Raw genomic sequence first — 21,008 nt, 5'->3', positions numbered from 1 at the left:
ATATGTCCAATTGAGACACTGCTGCTTGAGGTAGAATTTATAGAAAGTCTAAAGAGCTGTTCATTTTTAGAAATGCCTGTGGTGGGAATAGCTGAGCAGGAGCAGTGAGACTGGATACTTGAAGCAGATGAAATAGGGAGGTCAGTGTTTGGCTTTTGCTAGGATTTACTGTGAGATTCTCCTCAATACTTGATTTCTGATTTCCTAAGTCCAATGGCCTGTATTGCTGCTCCTAGTTATTCTGATTCTGCATGATCTGTGTAGCACTGGGAAGTCCAGTATTGCACAGCCAGCACCTTGTGCCCAGCTGAATGCTTATGAACTCTGCTGTTGTGCCCCTCAGACAGATGGACAATCCTGCTTGCTTCCCAGATTGGCTTGAGTTGTCATATTAATCTTGATTTCTTCTAAAATCCATTATTTTCTCAGAATCCACCTTACTGCAGACTGTATCAAAAGGAGCAGGCAGTCTGAGTTTACATGTGTGCAGGTAGTTTGTCTTTCAAAAAGTGTAGCAGTAATCTTGAGAACTGTGGAAAGGGAGTACCATTAAGGTAGTTAAAACATTGTTGGAGGCTGTCTGTGATACCAGCAAGCCCATTAGTGCTGTTTTGTTTTAAATCTAGCTTGATGCCTTTTAATCTTCTTGTTTGAGATAGTGAAATTCCTTTTGGATATAAAGGTGATGGCACTTTTTTGGACAAAATCAGGAACATCTGCTGGTGTCTTTTAAAGTGTGCTGTGCTGTTCTTCCTAGCATTCTTGACACCCTCTTGTTTGGTTAATGCTTTACCATCTGTTAACTTGATGATATTGTAATGAGAAGGGAGTTTATTGGTGAATCTCTGACAGCATTAAAACATTGCATTTGCATCCCTTTCCTCTTTCTGCTCTACATATCCTGATGTATTTCTGTTCTTCTGCTTTAAATTTTGCCAAGCTTGTTAGTCTGTGTTTGCAGTCTCTCTGAAATTTATACTCTGCTTTAAGCTCATTCTAGCAAGGACTGAGAAATGAGTTGTTGACTGTATAGAACTTCAAGTGCTGAAGATTATGCTTATCTAATTTTCTCCTTGTGCATGTGCTTTCCCTCGTTTAAGTGAGGAAAAATGTAATGTATTTCATGCCGTGTGCTGCAGTGCCATGTACAAGTGCTACCTGCAGGATAATGTAGGCATTTCATTTGCTCAAGACAAAGTGATTTTGCCATAAAGTGGTGTTTTATATCTGTTACTCTGAATGTGAAAGTCAGGGTTGAATGGAAGAAACAGGAAGCTTTAATGTGATGTTCACTAGTTTTAGCCTTACTGTCTCACTGCATCAAGAATCATCCTCTCCTGATTTTGTGATACAAGCTTGGACAATTTTTTGTGTATTTTAGGCACTAAAACTTGTAGAACCTATGAGGAGAGTACTGTACCCTGAACATTGTTGTGTAGAAGTCTTTGTTATTGGTCTATTCTGTTATTGTTCCAACTGTGTTTTGTGAATACATCACTTTCTGAAGGTATCTAGCAGGAGCTGTGGCTCCTAAAGATAATAAGACTTGTGCATCTGTATTTCAGTTGTGGGAGAGAGTCTTCAGCATGGCATGCTGCTTTCTGTCAGTACTTGCTGTCTTCTTCCCTACATAGTAGGAGTTCCTCAAAAGGGTTGTTCTCTGGTTATTTTGAGATTCCTACAGCTCCTTTTTAAAAAACACATTACATTAGTGCTGTTGAGTTTTGTTGGTTGGTTTGGGGGGGGGTTGTTTTGTTTTGTTTTTTCTTGCTAAAGCCAGATACAGTGGTTAGAAATTTTAGGTGATTCCCATTACTTGCCCTTATATACATTCAATGATAGCATGTGTGGTCAGTCATCCAGAATTCTGCTTTGTTGTCTGTGCCCTTTGATATTAAATTAATATTTCATTTTGCAGAAGAGCAGTTACATCACATTGGTGCTTATGGTAGGCTGCATCTGTTGCTTTCTTTTATATGTGACAGTGGGGTAAGGCACCCCTCTTCCAGAATAGCTGCAAAACACAAACAAGGCCAGATGTGAGGACTTGAGGAATTCTCTGAAACAATTCAAATCTTAACATGAAAGGTGTATAATTTGTTTAATACTCACAGTGAACATACCATTTGGAATATTTTTTCCTACAGGAATATTCTACATTCTAGGCTATGTAGTAGGATAACTAATCTTTAACTAGGAATTCCAACTGAAATGTTGAAGAAAAGCTAAATTGGGCTGCTTCAGGAAAAGCTGAATTTCATTTTAGAGCTGATCCACTCTAAAAACTAAAAACTGAAAATCTGTCCTAGAAGCATTGAAACATGGAAATACCAAGCAACCTTTAGGAATAAATGTTAAATATATTGAAATTTGGATGAATGTTTAGATGCAAATGAAAGCATATACATAAAAATGTATATCAGTAATTAGGCTGTAAATATATTAGCAAGTGGCTTAGATGTGTTTCTTTCAGGAATAGCTATCAGCTGTTATAAATTCTGTTCACAGTTTTTCTTTGGCATTTGTGATTTAGATCCATCTCATTTTACCTCTCTTCTGAATACAGTTCTGAAAACTAGAACACTTTTTATCATGTTGATATTACAAGGGTATTGCTCCAGAGTCCTTTAGCATACAAAGAAATGTTGCTTAATGGAATTCTTACAGTAATGTCAAATTTGTACAGATCTCTTAAGATTTGTGTTATGAATTCTTGTGCAGTGTAATGAACAAGAGGTTTAAAATGTTTTTAGACAATGAGACCAAGTTTTTATTCTGTTTAAAGTGGAAACACAACGTGGTTGATAAACTGCTGCAAATAAATTGTGATTTGAATTTTGTCCAAATATGTAGAAGCTTTAAAATAAATTTTTGGTTTATTTATAGATATATAGAACTGTCATAGCTTTCATATTAACTGATGGTTAAACAGACGAGTCTGTTTCCAATTCCAATTTGAGGATCACATCAGAGTGGAGCCAGTCCTAATGATGTGGTCTGGCAAAATCTGAACTGGTGTGATTTGGTTGTGATTTGATGAAGCAACTTGGTTTTTAACCATCATGCCATCATGTACTGTGTGAATTTAGTTAAACCAAATGGAAAACTTCAGAATAAACTGGGTTTTTTTCACCAAGATGAATAACTGATGGAGATTTGTGATTACTCATTTTTAATACTATGCTCCCTTACACTTTTGCTGGTGGTTTTTGTGTTTGATAAATGTGTGTTATAGAAATGAAGTACAGTTATTGTAAGGTATTAATTTACTCTCTGACTTAATGTTTCACACTGGATTTTTACAGTGAAAGTTTTGCTGTTGCTCCCCCACCTCTTTTTTCCATTGCTTGAGTAGCATTGTGCTTAAAATAAAGCTGTCACTTGTTAGCATTGAGGGATGAATCTCCAATATTTGGTGTTTAAATAAAACCATAGCTGTTAAAATAAGGCAGTGTATAAGAATTCAAATCTTCTTAAAATATAGCTTCACATCTTTAGGCCGTCTTCAGCATTTCCCAATCCTCTTGAGAGTAAGAAACCAAGTAGGTGATCTAGGTGGGGCAAAAAAACATGGCAGAGAGAGGAGTTTGATGGGAAGCATCAGCAGAAAGTAAACAGCTTAATGTTTAACTCAAAATAACTCAAACTTTTTCAGTGGAAATTGGGATGAATTGTAAGTGATGAACTAGAGAAGTCTCTTCTTTAAGGGGTTTTTGTGGCTGAAAATGAGAAAAACTAGGACCATATTAATGTAAATCAGTATCAGTGCAGGACTCTTAACGTTTTCTTTCTGATGGCCATGGACTCTGAGGTGCCAGATTTTTGCCTAGGTGTTTGGCCATGTGTATATGGGCATGTTCCAGGAGTTTGGAGTTGCTTATTTCCACTGTAAGACAACATGATAATTCCTGTTATTCTGGAAGATAACAATTGACAATTCTAAATAACACTGCCATTTGCTTCGCTGGAGTTATAAAACTATAGGGAAAGGATATTGAGCCTTTTTAGGGCTGATATGCATTTTTATCTGTGGGTTTTTGCCAAGTTGTGTTGTCAGGGAATCAAAACAATTTTGCATACCCCAAGCCCCTTCCTGAGCCCTGTAAAAATTAGGTCATTGCTTCTGTTCACATCTGTTTACAAAAGGGTTGGGGTTTTTTTTAATAGGTAAATAGGCATGATTCAATATCTGGGATCATATCTTCCACTTGGGTGGTCCTTCTAATTAATTTATGGCTTGCTGTGGGGTTTTTTGCACATAGTCTCTGCAGTGATTAATCAGAATTCTAAAACTGGCAGCCCATAGCAGTGTTACAAATGACAAAGCCAAACCTAAAAGTTGTAACCAGTTAACTTACTCTAGCTTCTTGAGAGTCATTTGTGGAGAGAAGTACTCCTCATCCCTGGGAAGTATCAGATGTACTTGAAATGATGATAAGTGAATGAAACTTCTGATTTTCATTATGCCAAGTGAGCATTTCATGGAAGATACCCTGTGGCAATGGTGATCAGTGCTAGCTTTAGCCTGCTTTGCATTCAAATTGGATAAAAATGGCTACTGAGCCCTGTATCTGCTCAGGAACTCTGCACTAGTACTTTTTACAGTAACTACCATGTTGAGCATAATTATTTTTCATTGAGCCCCACTAAACTGGGTAAAAAATGGAAGAGAGTAGAGAGAATATGGAAAGGTACCGTTGAGGATGACAGAATCATAGAATGGCCTGGGTTGGATAGGACCATAAAGGTCATCAAGTTCCAGCCTCCCACCATGGGCAGGGACACCTTCCACTATCCCAGGTTGCTCAGAGCCCCATCCAGCATGGCCTGGGACACTTCCAGGGTTCCAAGGGCTGCCACAGCTTCTCTGGGCACCCTGGGCCAGGGTCTCCCCACCTTCACAGGGAGGAATTTCTTCCCAGTATCCCATAACCCTCCCTCTGTCAGTTTGAACCCATTTCTCCTTGTCCTGTCAAACCAGACCCTTGTAAATAGTCTGTCTCCACCTTTCCTGTCAGCTTCTTCAGGTACTGGAAGGTCACAGTGAGGTCACCCTAAAGCTTCTCTTCTCCAGGCTGAACAATCCCAGCTGTGCCAGTCTTTCCTCCCAGCAGAGCTGCTCCATCCCTCTGCTCATCCTGGTGCCTCCTTTGGACTGTCTCCAGCAGTTCCAGGTCCTCCCCAGGGCCCCAGGGCTGGAGGCAGCTCTGCAGATGGGGTCTCACCTGAGGGGCAGAGGGCCAGAATTGCCTCCCTTGGCCTGCTTTGCTTCTCCTTCTCCCTGACCTCTGGTTGCTTTCTATACTGCTTTTCTATATGTGACAGCATAGCATTTTTTGGCTCTAATACAGACTTCATGTTCACTTTTTTCTTGCACCCCTAAGGTTCTGCAACAGAGTTGGTCTTAGAAATCTTCCCAGTGGGAGAGGCAGCTTCATCACTGGAGCATCGTGGCTCCTGTGGGATGGTAGTTTGTGGGAAGTGTATATGAATTTATTTTTCCATCTAGTTGGAGGTGCTAAATGCCTGTATAAAAAAAGTGAGGCAGAGGTGTGAGTGCTTCAGAGAGGAGCTGAGAAGTCTGGCTCTCAACTTTGTGCTAAGGGTCTTGCTGACTTTTGAGTGAGGTAGCAAGAGGAAGATGAGCAGGGAGGTACACATCTGGGAACCGTGGCAGCTTGTCATTAGGTGTGATGAAGGCAAAATTATCTCAAAGATGACCTAGTTTAACAACTGAGGGAGAGGGTGGAGGATTGTGGGAAGCTGCTGTTCTCTTTCTCTTAGAGAAAAATTCAGCCTTGAAGAAAAAAATTCAGCCTTGAAAGAACGATGAGCCACTTTTGTTCCTCAAAAGAGTCATAGTGTAGATGAAAAGAGATGTTGGAGGGATTAAAGCTGGAACGGATTAATATTAACCAGAACCGAAGAATTGGATTAGTGGCTGTGTGCTGTAGGCTACACAATTATAGGAGGCAACTAGCAACAACAGGAACAAAAAAGTGGAGAAAGAGCTTGTGAAAGGAAAGAAATTTTCTTATTGGAGTGATGGAAAATGAGACCTATTCTTACTTGAACTGCATTAAATGAAGTCAATAAAATCCAGCACACTTGTGGGTATACTTCTATGAAACATTTACTTTATATTAAACAGGTCTTTGATTTAAACAATGCAGCTAATTATTAAAAGGTGCTCTGGATGTAGTGCTCTAAAGAGCATATGTTACCATAAATTACCATTGGCCATACATTAGCTGGTTTTACAGTTGGGATTCTTCTGATACCAGATGAATTGGTTAAAACTGTAAAAGAGAACAAAACCAAAAGGTGCTAAATCTGTTCATCATGTTTCTGGATTATTAAAATACTTCTGTGTGTGAGGAATGAAGCAAGAATAAGGAGATGCCTGTAGGAGGAAACAGAGTATGCAAAAGTTGGAGGTAAGGCTACTATAATAGAGAGGGTATACAAAGATAAGAGGATATAGTGGGTTTTTTTAATTTTATGTGAGATAAGCCAGGGAGAAAATATAAATGATAGTTGCTTTGGAATCTGTATCACTGATAGGAAGAGTCTACACAAGGAGTATTGCAAAAGGGAACATAAAAGAGATAGTTTTGTGTTACTTTTGATAGTACTTTCACAGATAATAAATTTTTTAAAATCTGTGATTTTCTGCTTGAGAACACCATAAATGGTTTCATGTTGCTCATGTCACAGCCCAGTACTGTTTGGAGCATGAAGAAATGTAAATGATAGAGAAACAGACAAGATTAAAAAATGGACATAAGGCAGTGCTTCAGCCTCCTGGTGCTGCCAGCAGCTCTGGCACGTGCCTGTGGCGTGGGGCAGCTCCTCAAGGTGCTGTTTGCCCCACCACTTCTGATGGTCCTCACTGCAAGGAAATGCCCTTTGGCCTCCAACCTCATTTATTCTTTCCCCAGATGGTTTTGTGCTCTTGTTGTGTAATGTACATGGCTGAAGCTTTGGTCCTGCCCACGCCTCTTGCTCTCCCCCTGTCACTCTGGAAGCAAAATGCACAGGATCCTCCAAGCTCCAGCACCAGCCATGGGTTTTTCCTCCCATTTTCTTTACCCTGAAGTAAAGAAATGTTTGGGGTTTTTTGTGGAAGGGTGATTTTATTATCTTGAGATCATATTTTCAGGATTATAGAGGTTGTATTTATTTCATGTTGGAGACATGGAGATTTTAATCAGAGACTGAAGTCTCCTGAATAACTGGCTGCTACCATACAGTGAAGGAATGAGCAGCAGTACAGCCACTGGTACAGAAGACAGCAGGAGAGCCCTGGAGGGACTGATTGCAAGCAGATCCTTCATGTTCTTCTTGCCTTTAGAAAAATATCTCTGCCTGGATATCAGGAGAAAAGAGTAGAAGAGATTTAGTTTTGAACATGGACCTGTAAAGTTGCCATCTCTCTTGGGCTAGAGGAGTGGATCTCTGGTGTCCTGAGGAACAGAGGCAGCAGGGCCCATGTCTTAATAGCCCTCAGTCTGCTAGATGGTTACCAGGGTGAAAAATGAATGTTTTATTCACTCTTTGAATGTAACACAGGGCAGGCTGGTCTTTTGTTATTTCCACATCCTTCCAAAGTTTGGTGGGTTAGAAAGTTATACATAAGTGGCATGGCAAAAGTCCCTAACAAAACTGTCTTGCATAGAATGGAAAAAACACTTTTGTTCTGAGGAGACCCTGCTATCAGCATGGAATAGATTAAAGCACACTGATTTTTGTAGCTGTGGCAACTTTCTATGTAATCTCCTGTTTTGAGAAATAAAGATAACATTAGTAAAACATTCCTCATATCTGATTCTGTTGTTGTGATAGTAGAGAATATTATTTCTTTCTCTGTGGCCTTATGAAATGTAAGAGCAAACCTAAACTCAAATATTTATTTTTATTGTTTTCCAAAGGATTCATCCCCCTGAATTTTTCAAGAACAAATATGCTGTGGATGAAGCCCACTATGTGACTGAGGTGAGTTGTCTGTATCTCTGATTATTTTTTTCTGTGAATACAAAATCAATGAGTAGCAATGACTTTGCTTAATTTTAGTCCCCTTCTTCCTGGATGTCTCCTGACTTGATGGGATCTTCTCTCTCTTCCCTGTTACTGGAAAATGTCCTTTTATCTTACAAAGCACTTAAAAATTTTTTTTAAGGCTGCTCTTTTGATCTCAACATAGTTCTTAATCCAAAGGCAGTTTCATAAACATGTCCTGTGCATGATGAGACCTGTCAGTGTTTGGCTTTATCCAACTAAAGCAAGTCACTAAATCAATTTTTTGGAATGCCTTGGAGATTTGTGGAGATTGCTGACAAGAAGGTTCCATGTCCTAGCTTGGACTTGGGAGCCTACATTTATTTTATGCCTCCAAAAAGCTGCTGAGAAAGGCTGCCTGCCTCACTCTTATTTTCTACAGAACCATCCTATTACTTGAATAAGCAAATACATTCACATTTCTGGGTGCAAGTGTGCCTTGCTTAGTTAGGTTTCTGATTTAATTTCTGAGCAGATGTTTGTACACTTGTGCACCTGGCCAGCCATCGTTCCTGTGGTAGGAAGGCTCAGCAGGAGAGGACAGTATTCCTGCCAAGCTCTGTGTGTGACTTTCACAGAGAGCAGCTTGAAGAAGACTCCTCTGATTCTTCTGCTCTTGCAGAACACTAATTCTGACTCTCTAGACCACAAGTTTTCCTCTCATCAGCTGTGAGGAGATTTCATTTAATTTTCATAATGAGTCCAGCAACAGAGTAGAGTTTGATCTGTATGGAGCTGGGAATGGAGGGAGCTGTGGAGAGTTTGATTTTTGCCATATGTGAGTCGGGGTCTTGTAGTGTCCAGGTGCTCCAGTGCTCATCTGTCAGATGGTGAAAATTGCAAATGGAAAATGCATGTTTTATTTTTAAAAATCACATTTTTAAAAATCACATTCACCTTAATTGTTTTAGGTCACTTACTGTCAACAAATGTCTTCATTGCAGTTCTATTCTCTGCTTTTTTACTGCTTAAAAACTTCATTGATGGGAAAAAGAGCTCTTAATGTGGACCAGTAAATAAATTAAAAAATGAAGGCTGCTTTTGGCCTGGACTGCATGTATTGAAGTAGGAAGCTGTTGAAGCTTGCAGTATAACTGTTCAGCTCTCAATGGTTCCTTCAGCTTTTGGCTTTTTTGCCAAGGAATTTGTTTTCCACCATCAGGACACCAGGGGCATTTTCTGTAGAATAGCATTACATCAATGAATGACCAGCCTGTATAAGTGAGTTATCCTGATATTTCATGGGATTAAGAAATGAAAAAAATAAAGGGTGGAATGGATATTTTTGAGCTTCCCTGCCATATACTTTCTTTTGTTAATATTATTGGTGTGCTATTAAGGTGGTTTGAAGTTGATAGAAGATTGCTCCATGCAGCTATGTCGTGTGTTCATTGCCTCACACTAAGTGTAATTCAGCACCCACCCTTCTGCAGCTGCTCTGAAAGCCCAGCACTCTACAAGCCCAGTGATTTTGTTCTCAGTTTGTGAATGTTTGAAGGAGGCTGAAGGAGCCTAATGAAAGGATTAGTCAGTAGAAGTGACCCAGTGAGAATAACAGTAAATATTCTTTGCTAAGCATTTAGCACATTGGACCATAATAATATCAATGCAAATATTTATATGTGCAGGATAGAGCACCCTGGTGTTCCTTATTTCTGTGTGACATAACAACTATGTTGTGTCTTCCTAATGATGACAATAGACATGAGTTATAGTTGGTATTTATGTCTTTAAAGGACACCATGAACTTGATCACTGTCAATATTTTGTATTCTGCTGTCTCTTGTTGCATGTCCCAGGTAATACTACAATATCTGAAAGGTATCAGAGGAACATTTTTGTCTTTGCAGCTCATTTACTTTATATACAGTGATGAAATTGGTATCAATGTGGTTTTGTGGAAGAAAAAAAAAGATAAATAACAGTAATCTAAACCTTTTTTTTTAGCTATCCAGTGTATTGGCTTCAAAGAAACCTGCTGTACTTCTCACTTTGGTAAGTCATATTTGGAAAGTACTACATTTCTTCAATAAGGATACCAGTTTATGCAGCATTCCTTTGCACTGTCATTCTCTGTATTTTCCTCCCCATTTTACACCAAATTAGAGGTCACCTGTGTACCACAATCTAGTCTTCTGGCCCTCCATGGTTTCAAGATTTGTAGCCTCTGGCCTCATCCCATGTGCATTCTGTCTGCCAAAAGCTGTGTTGGTTTTCTGGTAAAACATGACAAGCCTATTGACCATGAGGGCCTCCAGCCTCCCTACTCTGACTCCAAACTCCCTTTTCCTTTCATGCTGTTCTGGTCATGTCATGAGCAGGTTTGGGCCTTTCTCTGGGAATCCCACAAAGGTTCAGGGAATACTTTTTTTGCATAGAGTGGTTTAGTAAGAGCAGCTTCTGGGAGGAGTGAGGCAATATCAAATGCTTGCTAAGTATTTTGAATGGTGCTTGCTTATTTCTTGGGAAGAAGCATGAATGAATGGAGGTGAAGGCTGCAAGTTTCTCCTTCCCATCACCTCCCAGCTGCTCCCCTACTTTACAGGTGTTTTGTAAACTCCTATCATCTGTTTTGTTGTCTCTCATATTTATAAAAATTAATTGCTGACTCTGAGCTTTCCCTTACAGCAGATGCAGTGGCAGCTCCTGGATCTCTTGTTTTCCCATGATAGAGACCAGACAGAAACCATAACAAAAAAATCCCTCCTTAGGAAGGTACATGGCCTCAGATCTGAATTCTTTATCTTTTAAGAACAGAGGCCCTAAATAGTTTTCAGTCTTTCTTTCACTTATATTTGTATATGCACATATACTCCTAAAAGATGCCCCTATGGCTTAATTTCATGTTCTTTAAGAGAAATGAGAGAAATGGAATGTTTGACTATCTTGTGCTTCTTATTGTGCATTTCTTCACATGGAGTTGTTGAGTAGTTATCACTCTGGGAGCATCTTGTTGTAATCAGGAATTTTCACATAATTTGTGGCTGAGAGGAGGGTGCTGTGGTGCTTTCACATTCCTCCCACTGCTGTGAAGAAGCATTCAGAGAAGGGAAGAGCACTTCTCTGTCTGCTGCTGAATGGAAACCTGGTCCTCTCCTCCTGTGGTCTCATTCCAGAGCTGCTGCTCTGCAGAGTTCCCCAGGCACATGTCAGAAGTGTTCATCTGCTGTGTTGCAGCCAAAATACTCTTGCTTATGCTGCTTGCTTGAATGGAAAGCTGTAGGGGAGCAGCAAGCAAATTTAAATAGTAACAAAGCAATTTTAATTTGCCAAGGCAGGGCATAATAATTTATTTTAGTGTTAAATTACTCTAGAAGAAGTTTTGCTATTTTTCATTGTCTTGCCTTGTACAATTATATTATAGGTCTCACACCTCCCTCTCAAGATATAAGGGCATTAGACATCCAAGCTTGTCTTTTGCCTAAGCAGCACATCCTGACCTGAGTTCTGTGCTGGTCTCCTATGGAACTGATTATTTCTTATACTGGACTGTGTTTGAACAGTCAGGGGTTTTTTATTTATAGTGATTCAGGTAAACTTACGTGTAAGTGTTCCCAAATACTTACTGCAATCAAGTTCTCCCCATGATTTAAATTTTAAATACATGTGTTTGGCTCAGAATCACAGTCCTTTTTCATCTTTTTCCTCCCAGCGTGGTGTTAATACTGATAGTGGAAATGTCTCCAAAGAAGCTTCGTTTGAGGGGATCAGCCAGTAAGTGACACAGCTTTTTTCTACATTAATTGTTACATGGTTATGTTGAATTCATTTTAAATTTCAAATTAAGTTATGTTTTTTCTTGATGGAAGGATGTTGAATAGCAGATCAGCTGCCAAACATTTTATTTCCAAAGAAGTTTTGATACATGTTTTTAATGACTTGAAATACAGTCAGGTTTTTTTTGAAATCTCTCTTGCATCTAAATTAATCCAAATTTTCTCTTTGTCTGTGTTTATACTGTAGCTATTTAAAACCAAATAGACTCATTCTCATACATCTACTTCTGCTTTTGTGATTGGAATATTTGATTTTCAGATCTAGATATTATGGATTCTGGTAATGCACAGTCTTCTGAAAAAATGTTACATTACAGGTATAAAATAAATTCACAAATCAGAAGAAAAAGGAATTATCATTTCACTGTCTAGATGTGAGCTTTTAGTGTCCTTAGCTGTCTTTTTATGAAGTTTGGCTACTAGTGAGGTAAAAATGTCTTCCTGCATGCAGTATTTTGAAAGGGTAGTAAATAGAAGTACACCACAGCTTGCTCTGGGATGTGAGGATGATGGCCTCAATTTTTAATGAAACACAACTGTCTGTTCTGTTACAATATCTTTTAAAGAAGATAATTTTCTGGTTTTAGCTCACTTGTATGGCAAAAAGAAACAGACCCCCCTCATTAAAAGGCCTGCTAAAATAAGCAGTTGTGCTGAGATGTTGATCATTGACTCCCAGGCACCTCACTGTATTTTTTTCCGTCCTCCTGTGTCAGTAGCATGTTATTTCTACAGTGAGAATGGTAAGGCACAGAATTTGCTGCAAGTTGGGGCACTCATTTGTGTAATCTGAGCATGCTTTCTGCTGGGATTGTGTCTTTGTGTCAAGTGATCTGAAATCTGGAATCTGATTTCATAATTATTTCATAATGTTCTCCCCTCTGTATCCTAAATGGGAGTTTATTGGTTCTATCAGGGATATTGGGAACAAGGTGCCAGGCATTTAGACATCTTTTGCTGCCCACTGAGTTAAATATGAAGTATTCCACAATACACTCAGGTGACTTCTAACTAGTGTTTGCTGTCCTCTCTGCTGTTACAACCAGTGTGAGTTCTATTGCTTTGTCCAAGTAGATGCTCATCTTACACTCTCTACATACAGGTGAACTCCAAAGTCTGTGTAGAGCAATATCTCCAGTTTCATCTGATACACCTCTGTATGAAATACAAACAGTTATTAACTTCACCAGCAATTCTTTATTGGAATGATGTACAAAAGTCTGTTTACCAAAACCCCCTTTTTCACCCTGAATTCCACTAAACTCTGTTTAAAGAGTTTAATTAGTAGCCCATTCACTAGTCAACATTAAGCTGGGAAGCCACTCCATTCAACACTTCATTTGAGATTTTAAATGAGTGTCTCCTACAACACTGAATGATATTTAAGCATTGGCTTCTCAGTTAGTGCTGAGTGTGCTCCCTGTGTGCTCCAGGACGAGTGCTTCTGCATTCCTAGCAGGGATTTCCAGCTATCAGCAGATAGTTCTCTTTGAGACTTGGCACATGTTCATCCCCTTCCACCCCCAGGCACTGGGTCATTCATTGTGCTGCCTTTGACAGGTCTGGTTGGTGCCTTCCCCTCCCAAGCTCACAGTGTAGAAGAGCATGCACTGATTTTGTTGTTGGATCAACTCCCCTCTTCTGACAGAGACCATGCCTTCAAACCACTTGTGACTCCAGTCTTTCTTTGATCTCCCTGCTTCTGTTTGTGTCTTCTCCTGGGCTGTGGTGGCTCTGGTGAGCTCCTGCTTGGTCCATGTGCAGGGGGTAACTGGTGGTCTGGAGGAGGGGGTGAGCTTCCTTTTAAACTCTTCTTGCCTCAGAATTTTGTAACTGACTATATAAACCAGTCCATTTTATATTTGTTTTCAATACAGACCCAAATAAAATTCAACTTTCCTGCTTTCCTGCTTCTCCACCTCTCCTGTAGCAAATGTTTCCTTTAGAGAAAGATATATTTCAGATGTATTGATTGTTTTCAAGAGGATTACACCCAAAGCAATGTGTTCCTTCAAAGTGTGCTCCCTCCTGCCTGCCTCAGTTCTCAGCTCAGCCAGGCTCTGCCCTGCCCATGATGCTCTAATTTATGCCTAATCTCCTGTTTGTTGTGTTTTCTGGCTTCTTGGTCGAGGTGTGTTTTCTTGCTAGGACTGTTTTGTGTTTCTCTTGCTTCCATATGTCTTTTTTTCTCTTAGGCTGACCTGGCATAGTGGGGGTGGGGGACATGGGGGGTGTTTCATGATGGATAATAATGAAAATAATGTCTAATTTCCTGAAAAGGGTGAATCTTGCTCTCTTTGCAGGCAATTCATCTGCTTCTGTCAGAAGCTGTCTTTTTCTTGCCCTAGTGATGTTGCTTCCCTGCCTTACTTTTTGAACCTTTTGAACTTCTTCTGGAACATTATTACTTAAGCTATTTGGTTAATTTTTCTGCTGTCATAAATAGTCATTTGAGACAAAATGCCTGCTGTGGTCCTGGGTTATTTCTGTGCCCTGAGGATCACCCTGCAGTTATTTTTGTCATGCTAGCAATAGCTAAGCTTGATTCTATCCTGATTATAGAATCTGTAGGGATGAATTATTTCCTGGTTTCCATTAGTTTATGTATAGCTCTCATACAGCAGGGGATGTTGCCCTTCAGAAAAGCTGGTCTGTTGCTGAAGGCTGTGGAACACAGGCCAGTGGCACAGGGAAAGTTCCCTGCTCAGCAGAGGATCACTGAGGGACCAGCCTGGGACAGGGATTAAGACAGGAGACCTGGACCACGTCCTGGGGCTGCTCCTGGTAACTCCCCTCAGGTCAGCTCTGTTTGTAGCTCCTGGGAGTCCTGCAGAAGGGGATTGCTCACTTGCCCCAGAAGGCTGAAGCATAGAAGGCAGATTTCTAAAGATTTCTAGTGCTTTCTTTTCTAGAAATTCATGTTTCTATTTGCTAATAGAGGCCAGTTCTGTATTTGCAGGTTTTTTCCCTAATTCATGGATCCATTCTTCAAATGTACAGGATTTTCTTTCATCTAATCATGTCAGTTATGTAGTCCTTGTAAAAATGCTTTGAGAGGATGTGACTCACCATACAGAAAATGTATTTTTAACCTGTAGGGTTGAACAGTAATGTACCATATACTTTAAATCACTGTTGAATAAACCTTTGCTCACCGTGTTGGCAGGGTTTTTTTCATCCTCAGAGTCAATTGAGGTGAATGATGGACAGTTTAAGCAATGTATCTAATGTTTAAAGTTTTGCATTGAATTCCTCCTTTCATATTGGAGAGCCAAATCAGTTCATTAGGACAAAGACTCTCCATGTTGAAGAGAAGAAAATTCTAACATTGTGTATCAGTATGTTTTAGATTTTTATCACTGTAGACACACACAGTGTATTCATTAAACTGACAAAAAGAAGTCTCATTATACAGTGCTTTTATATGGAAGGTGTAGATTTCTGGGGTTGTTTTAACTAATGAATTTGTCTTGCATGTGAAAGGACAACTGAGTATGAAATCAATTTGGACATGCCTTAAAGTGTAGTATTTCTTAGTTCTGCATTGATTAAATGAGAGCATTAATATGTTACAGATTGCAACTGTAGCAAATGCCAATTTGTTTTCTTCCTCAAGACCACATATCTCATCATCTAAGTATTGTCAATTTGCAAATTGCAGAAAAAATGTAGAATTAGATTGCACTGCCTAATCCTCCTAGCATTAGGGTAGTACATGTTTTGTTACGAGTAAGTTGTTTGCTGTCTAGTGAGATCAAAACTTTGCTTGGAGGCCATGGTCAGGGGATTTTATGTAGGGTTTTGTGCACAAATTATGTGAATTAAACACCATTTCTACACTCATACTGTTGGTGGTGAAGAGCTCCTCCTGTTGAGTTGAAGCAGTACCTTTCAGGATGTGGCTGGTTTGTTTGGCTGCCTTGCTGGTAGATGTCCTGATTTTCTGCAGTGTCTGGGAGGGGGCACAGCCAGGACCCAGGTGTTGTTCTGTCCCAGCTCATGTCAGGGCTGGGGCTGGGGAAGGGACTCTCTCTTGCTTTGGAGAAGGGTGTTTCTGCAGAGAAATGTGGTGGGCAGAATTGGCCCCATTGGGTGTTTTGTTTATTGTCAATGGTTTTCCGTGTAAATCTTTTCTTTGACTTATACCTTTTGTTCTTAATTTTGCTGTATGTTTTCTTATCTCATTGCTGTTTCCAGTACATTTATCTTTTCTCAACCCATGATCTTTGCATTTTGTGCTTCCAGTTGGAGGGAAAGGGGGCAAGTGAGTGGCAGTGATTTGGCAAGAGCACTAAATTGGACAATACTCTGCCTAAACCACCACAGTAAGAGTAAGTAAGAGTGAAGTGTGATTTGAGTCATCAGCCTTTGAAGTCCCACAGTTATAAACAGGTGGCCTTGTGGCTGCTCACACAGGACCCACAGCTGCCATGAGGTGGGTGGAACTGAGACACTTCTGTTATTAATCTTTGACTTCCTTGAGAAAGTGGCCTACAATATATGCTGTGTCTCAGAGGTCTAACATCTTGTTTTCTAGTTGGCATTACATCAGAAAGTCTTTCAGGTTAGAGAGAGAACTTCTGTTCAGCTGATGACCTCCTGGCTCTTCTCCACCCACCAGCACCCTCCTGATTCAGTCCTGCTGCCTCTCTGTGTGTTTGATGAGCTTCCCCAGTTGACAGCAGACCAGAATTTTAAGGAACTGCCACATAGTAGGCCATCCCAGCCAGCAAGACTTGGATTTCTGGCAGCACAAAGACAGTTCAAGAAGAGCCTGATGCCTTGTGAAGGCTGCTCTAGAACAGAGGCTGGCCAGAGTTACAGAATAAAGTAGGGATTTATTAAAAGGCCTGCATGGATCCACCTGGGGCAGCACCAGAGCCCAGCCAGGGCTGCACCCAGGATGAACCAAAATGGCCCCAAAATGCCCGGCCGGGCACGGGGTCTCTCCCTGGGATCAGCTCTGCTCCATTTGCACCTTGCAGTTCATTGTCCCATCCCAGCTTCAGCCCCTGCAGTCCCACCCTGCTTGTTTTTCTCTCTCCAGCCCACGGGGTTTGTGCTCCTGGGCTGAGATTTGGATCATTTGTCCTTGGTGCCCAGCTGGAGCAGGGATTGTTTTGTCTCCCTGCTCTGTGCACAGAGCTCACCATCCCCTGGTATGCAGCTCAGACCCACACACTAAAGCTGCACAGAATCTGAAGAATATAAAAGCTAAACCTGAGGCATGGCCAGGAAAGATAAAATCCAGGGACTGTAGCTGAAATGGCTTTTCTGAAAGACTGAGCTGCTGAAAGTCTACACCAATAGACAATTTTCCCCCCTTTTCTGAATGCTCAGGCGAGACAGTCTTCTTTTATGAGGTTCATATTTTGCTCATTTAATTTGCTATTGATTTCATCCATTTGTGCTTGTGGTTAAAGTGATCAATTCAGTTTTTTGAGATGTGGATTTTCAGAGTCAGTCAGGTGCCTTCTGTAACTGCCCTTCCCTGTGCTTTCTTTTCTTATTTCACAATAACCCTGTTTACTCCTATTTGCATAGAGCTGGTGTTGGACACTGCAGTGCTGCACTGTCTCCTTACATTTGCCTGCATTGATCAGTTTTCTGTCTGACATACTGACGACATTACTGAAAGGTTTTGTGTCTCTTGTTACAGCTGCACCATAATTCTGTGTCTTGGTGTTTTGTGGTAATGTCAGTGGGTGTGTTCTCCAGCCACACAGGAGCTCAGGCTTTTGGGTTCTTAGAATATTCCTAGATTGATTTTACTATGTCATTCATGTATTTTCTTCTCTATAAATTTGTATTTTACTGTATTTTACTTCCATTGTAGAATTATTTCTGCGTTGGTCTACATAAGTGATAATTTTTGAGATGGTGATGATTAAATTGAAAATATGCTTCTGATACTATGTTGTTTCCAAGTGACCAATTTTGTTATATAGTGATGCATTGTTCTCTCACTGGTGGGTGGCTTTTTGTCTTGAGATGTTTTTACAGTGATTTCCCCTTAATACCCATAATATTGAATACCATACAGCTTGTTCTTGTTGAATGCTATAATAAATTTTTGGTTTGTATCTTGGTATAGGAATACAGAGCCTTCTACTTATTAGGATTTTATAAGTTTATGAGAAACTGTTTCTGAAAAAGAGAAGCATAGGGGTTTTTCCTGCTTTCTCAAGACACAGGAAGACCCTTTCACAATTAAAAGGGACTCCTAAGTAATTTTTTTAAAGTTGGATTTGTGCTTTCATCGGTCCCTTCTGAGGTATAAAGAATGGTTAATAACCTGGAATAGATTTAATTTTTTCTTTCAAAAATGTGGGAAAAGGAACTGCTGCCTCATAACATTCTTTTGAAGAACTGTTGGGAGCTTGTAGCATTTTAATTCTCTTAAATACCCTAACTGGAGAGCCAACAGTCCCGAGCAGACAAAAATATCCTTGCTGCAGAACACTCCTCAGGCATTTAAATTGTAAGCAAAAAAACCCCTTTAACAATGCTTGAAAATCCATTTGTGTTCCACCTAATTACTCAGCTGCTTGCTCTATTTGCCACCGTGGTGTTATTGTTTAGAGAGCCTCAAAATCGTTCCAAGAATACATGAATTGCTCATGTAGAAAATAAACAGAAAAATAGTGAAGTGTCAGAGGCCAAGGCGAGTTGGGAGCTTCTGCTTTGCCTCTTCTGCAGACTGGAAAAGACATGGAGAAGGTCATTTTCCTTTTCACCATCCTCTAAAGGAAGCTTGTTTATCACATGGCCAACCTCTGTGCACACAGAAGTGGGAAGGCATGAAACAAAGGATGAAATCTGCAATTTTCTGGGTTTAATTTCATTGAAGTGTGTTTGAAGAACAAAGTAAAAATCACAGAATAATTTGGAATGAATGCCTGGGGGTCGGTCTGGTCCACCCCACAGTCACAGCAATGAACTGATAACCCATCATTTTATTGTAGCCAAAAGAAGTGTGATAAGCATGTCTCAGCCATACTGTTACACTGGCTTCTGCACATTCTTAAAATTATGTATATGGTTTAGTCTCATGTGTTTAAAAATTAAATGCATTCTTCTCACTGAGTTCTCTGTTGTATCCCCATACAATGCTTGTTTTCACTTTACTTCCTCAGAGAAGACATGGTTAAAAAAGAAAGAGTATATAGTCTCTGCTGGCTGCTTTTTAATATTAATATCTTTGGGTTTTTTTAGATTTAACGTGAACAACAAAATTCTTCATCCTGAAATTGCAGAATGGTGAGTAACATAAAATCTTTCTCTTTGAGTAGTGTTGAACATGCTTATACTGTATCATTACTTCAGAGAGATTCCCTCAGCTGAGGCCTCCTACTTAACCACAGTTTTCATTTTAAATGATGTCATGTTATGGACTGGAAATAATGGACAAACTTAATAATAGGGCAAGGTAACGGCATTGAAAACCAAAGAATTTATGTATCATTCTTAAGCATTTTATCTGGATACACATTTCTCTAGGATGTGTTAGGGTTTCAGACACATTTGTGTAAATATGAATTTGTATGAATGGGAAAAGAACTGGGTAGAATTTATGTTCTAGCAGCAAGAATCAAACATAGATCAAAACCCTGTCTAAACAGGTAGTATTTAATTAGGTGTTATTTCTTCTCCAGGATTTATTTTAACAGCCTTAATTTTGTTGAATTATTATTCAAATAACTGTACTTTGTAATTCTTGAGGAATTCTACTGTAGCCTATCTGAAACAAACAAACTAGATGTGTGACTAAGTGCAAAGCTGCTCTATTTTATTAGTTTTCCTCTTTTGTTCAACATTGCTGACTTTGTCCACATGGATTGCTCCAACTAAGGCTCTCTAGTTTTCCATTTAGAAAATTACTGAAGAAACATAGTAGTGGATGAAAGAACATAGTAGTTGTTAATGAATTAGGTTTTTATCTAAGCTTTTTTTTTTTTTTGGTGCATTAATCTAGAAATGAGGAAGCAAATCCTTACTTAAGACAGATAAGCTTAAAATACAAAACACAGGTGCACCCTCTGGCTACCACTGTTGCAGGGTATTGTATTGCATGCTGCTACATATTATACTTTTAATGCTTATTTTCAGCACATTTGCTGAGAACCATCTTCTGCTGTCTCCATCTACAGCTAATTGCCAGCTTGAAAACTGTGGGGATGTTATTTGAACATCAGTGATTTTGGAACATTTAGAATTGTTAAAAGGTCACATATCTGTTGTGGCAGATAGTTTTCATTGCTTGGCAGGACATAAAGCTGCAAAAGGGAAGTGGGAAGTGGGGAGGCTTTGTGTAGGCATTGTTCCATCCCTGAGTCCTGGGTGCCCTGGAGCTGTGGCAGGGGACTCATTCCTGCTCCTGAGTGTCAGAGGGACTGATCTTTACATCCTGCCTATTCTGTCCTTCTAGAATTTCTGCCATTCCTTTTCCTAAACAGAGAAGTTATGTTATGGGCTTGATTTCTGAATTTAAGGGGGGGAGGACCTGCAGAGGGCCCTGTCTGACTTCCAAGCTTTGCACTGAAGGCACAGCAGGACAACAGGGACAGAGATGGCAATTTTAGCCACAGAAGGCTTTGGAGTAGGGCTGCAGGCTCTTTCCCAAGGCAGCTTTCAGCTTGTTTCCATCCACCTTACCAGGGTGTCATAAGCTTTTCCCCTCTGTGGTTTCAATTAAAGGGTGATTAAATCTTCTTTAGGAAGCTCAGGTAAGGACAGACGTAAGGTCAGTGCCCTGGGAGAGCTGAACATTGAGGCAGTGAAAAGGCAGCACCTGGAGCTGGGGTGGAAGGAATCATCTCTTCAGTGAATTGTGAGTGGCAGCCTGGAATTCTGATTGAGTTCTTCCTGCAACCTGACTGAAGAGGGATGCTTGATATGAACCTTCCCTACACCTGGTTTTCAAGGAAGGGGAATTTTAAGTAAAAAGAAAGTTCAGATTTGTATTCAGAGATGTTTTAAAAGGTTTCACTGAGTTTGGTGGCTTTCCTTTTAAGTCAGAAGTATGTTAAAGATGGTTGCTAGGATTTGTCTGGTGAAATTAACATGTGAATGACAGGTCATGTATATTAAAGCTTACTAAAGTAGAAATCTCCTTGGAATGTCAACTTACCAGCCAAGAAAGTTTGTTTGGAAAGCAATATTTTTAGAGTTAAG

General features: G+C 39.9%; 1 protein-coding gene across 1 annotated transcript in view; it reads left to right on the top strand.

Annotated features, from left to right (window-relative positions):
- PEPD (peptidase D) overlaps positions 1-21,008 on the top strand; it is a 143,185-nt gene that overhangs the window by 14,518 nt on the left and 107,659 nt on the right. Inside the window, exons 4-7 of the mRNA XM_084214878.1 lie at positions 7,932-7,995; positions 10,006-10,053; positions 11,711-11,772; positions 19,050-19,094. Coding sequence (XP_084071004.1) covers positions 7,932-7,995; positions 10,006-10,053; positions 11,711-11,772; positions 19,050-19,094 — 219 coding nt within the window. The remainder of the gene's footprint in view (positions 1-7,931; positions 7,996-10,005; positions 10,054-11,710; positions 11,773-19,049; positions 19,095-21,008) is intronic.

The sequence above is a fragment of the Fringilla coelebs genome (assembly GCF_963513975.1).
Source record: "Fringilla coelebs genome assembly, chromosome: 14".
Taxonomy (NCBI): Eukaryota; Metazoa; Chordata; class Aves; order Passeriformes; family Fringillidae; genus Fringilla; species Fringilla coelebs.
Note: the sequence above shows the minus strand (reverse complement) of the source record. Positions and strands in the feature narration are given on the sequence as shown.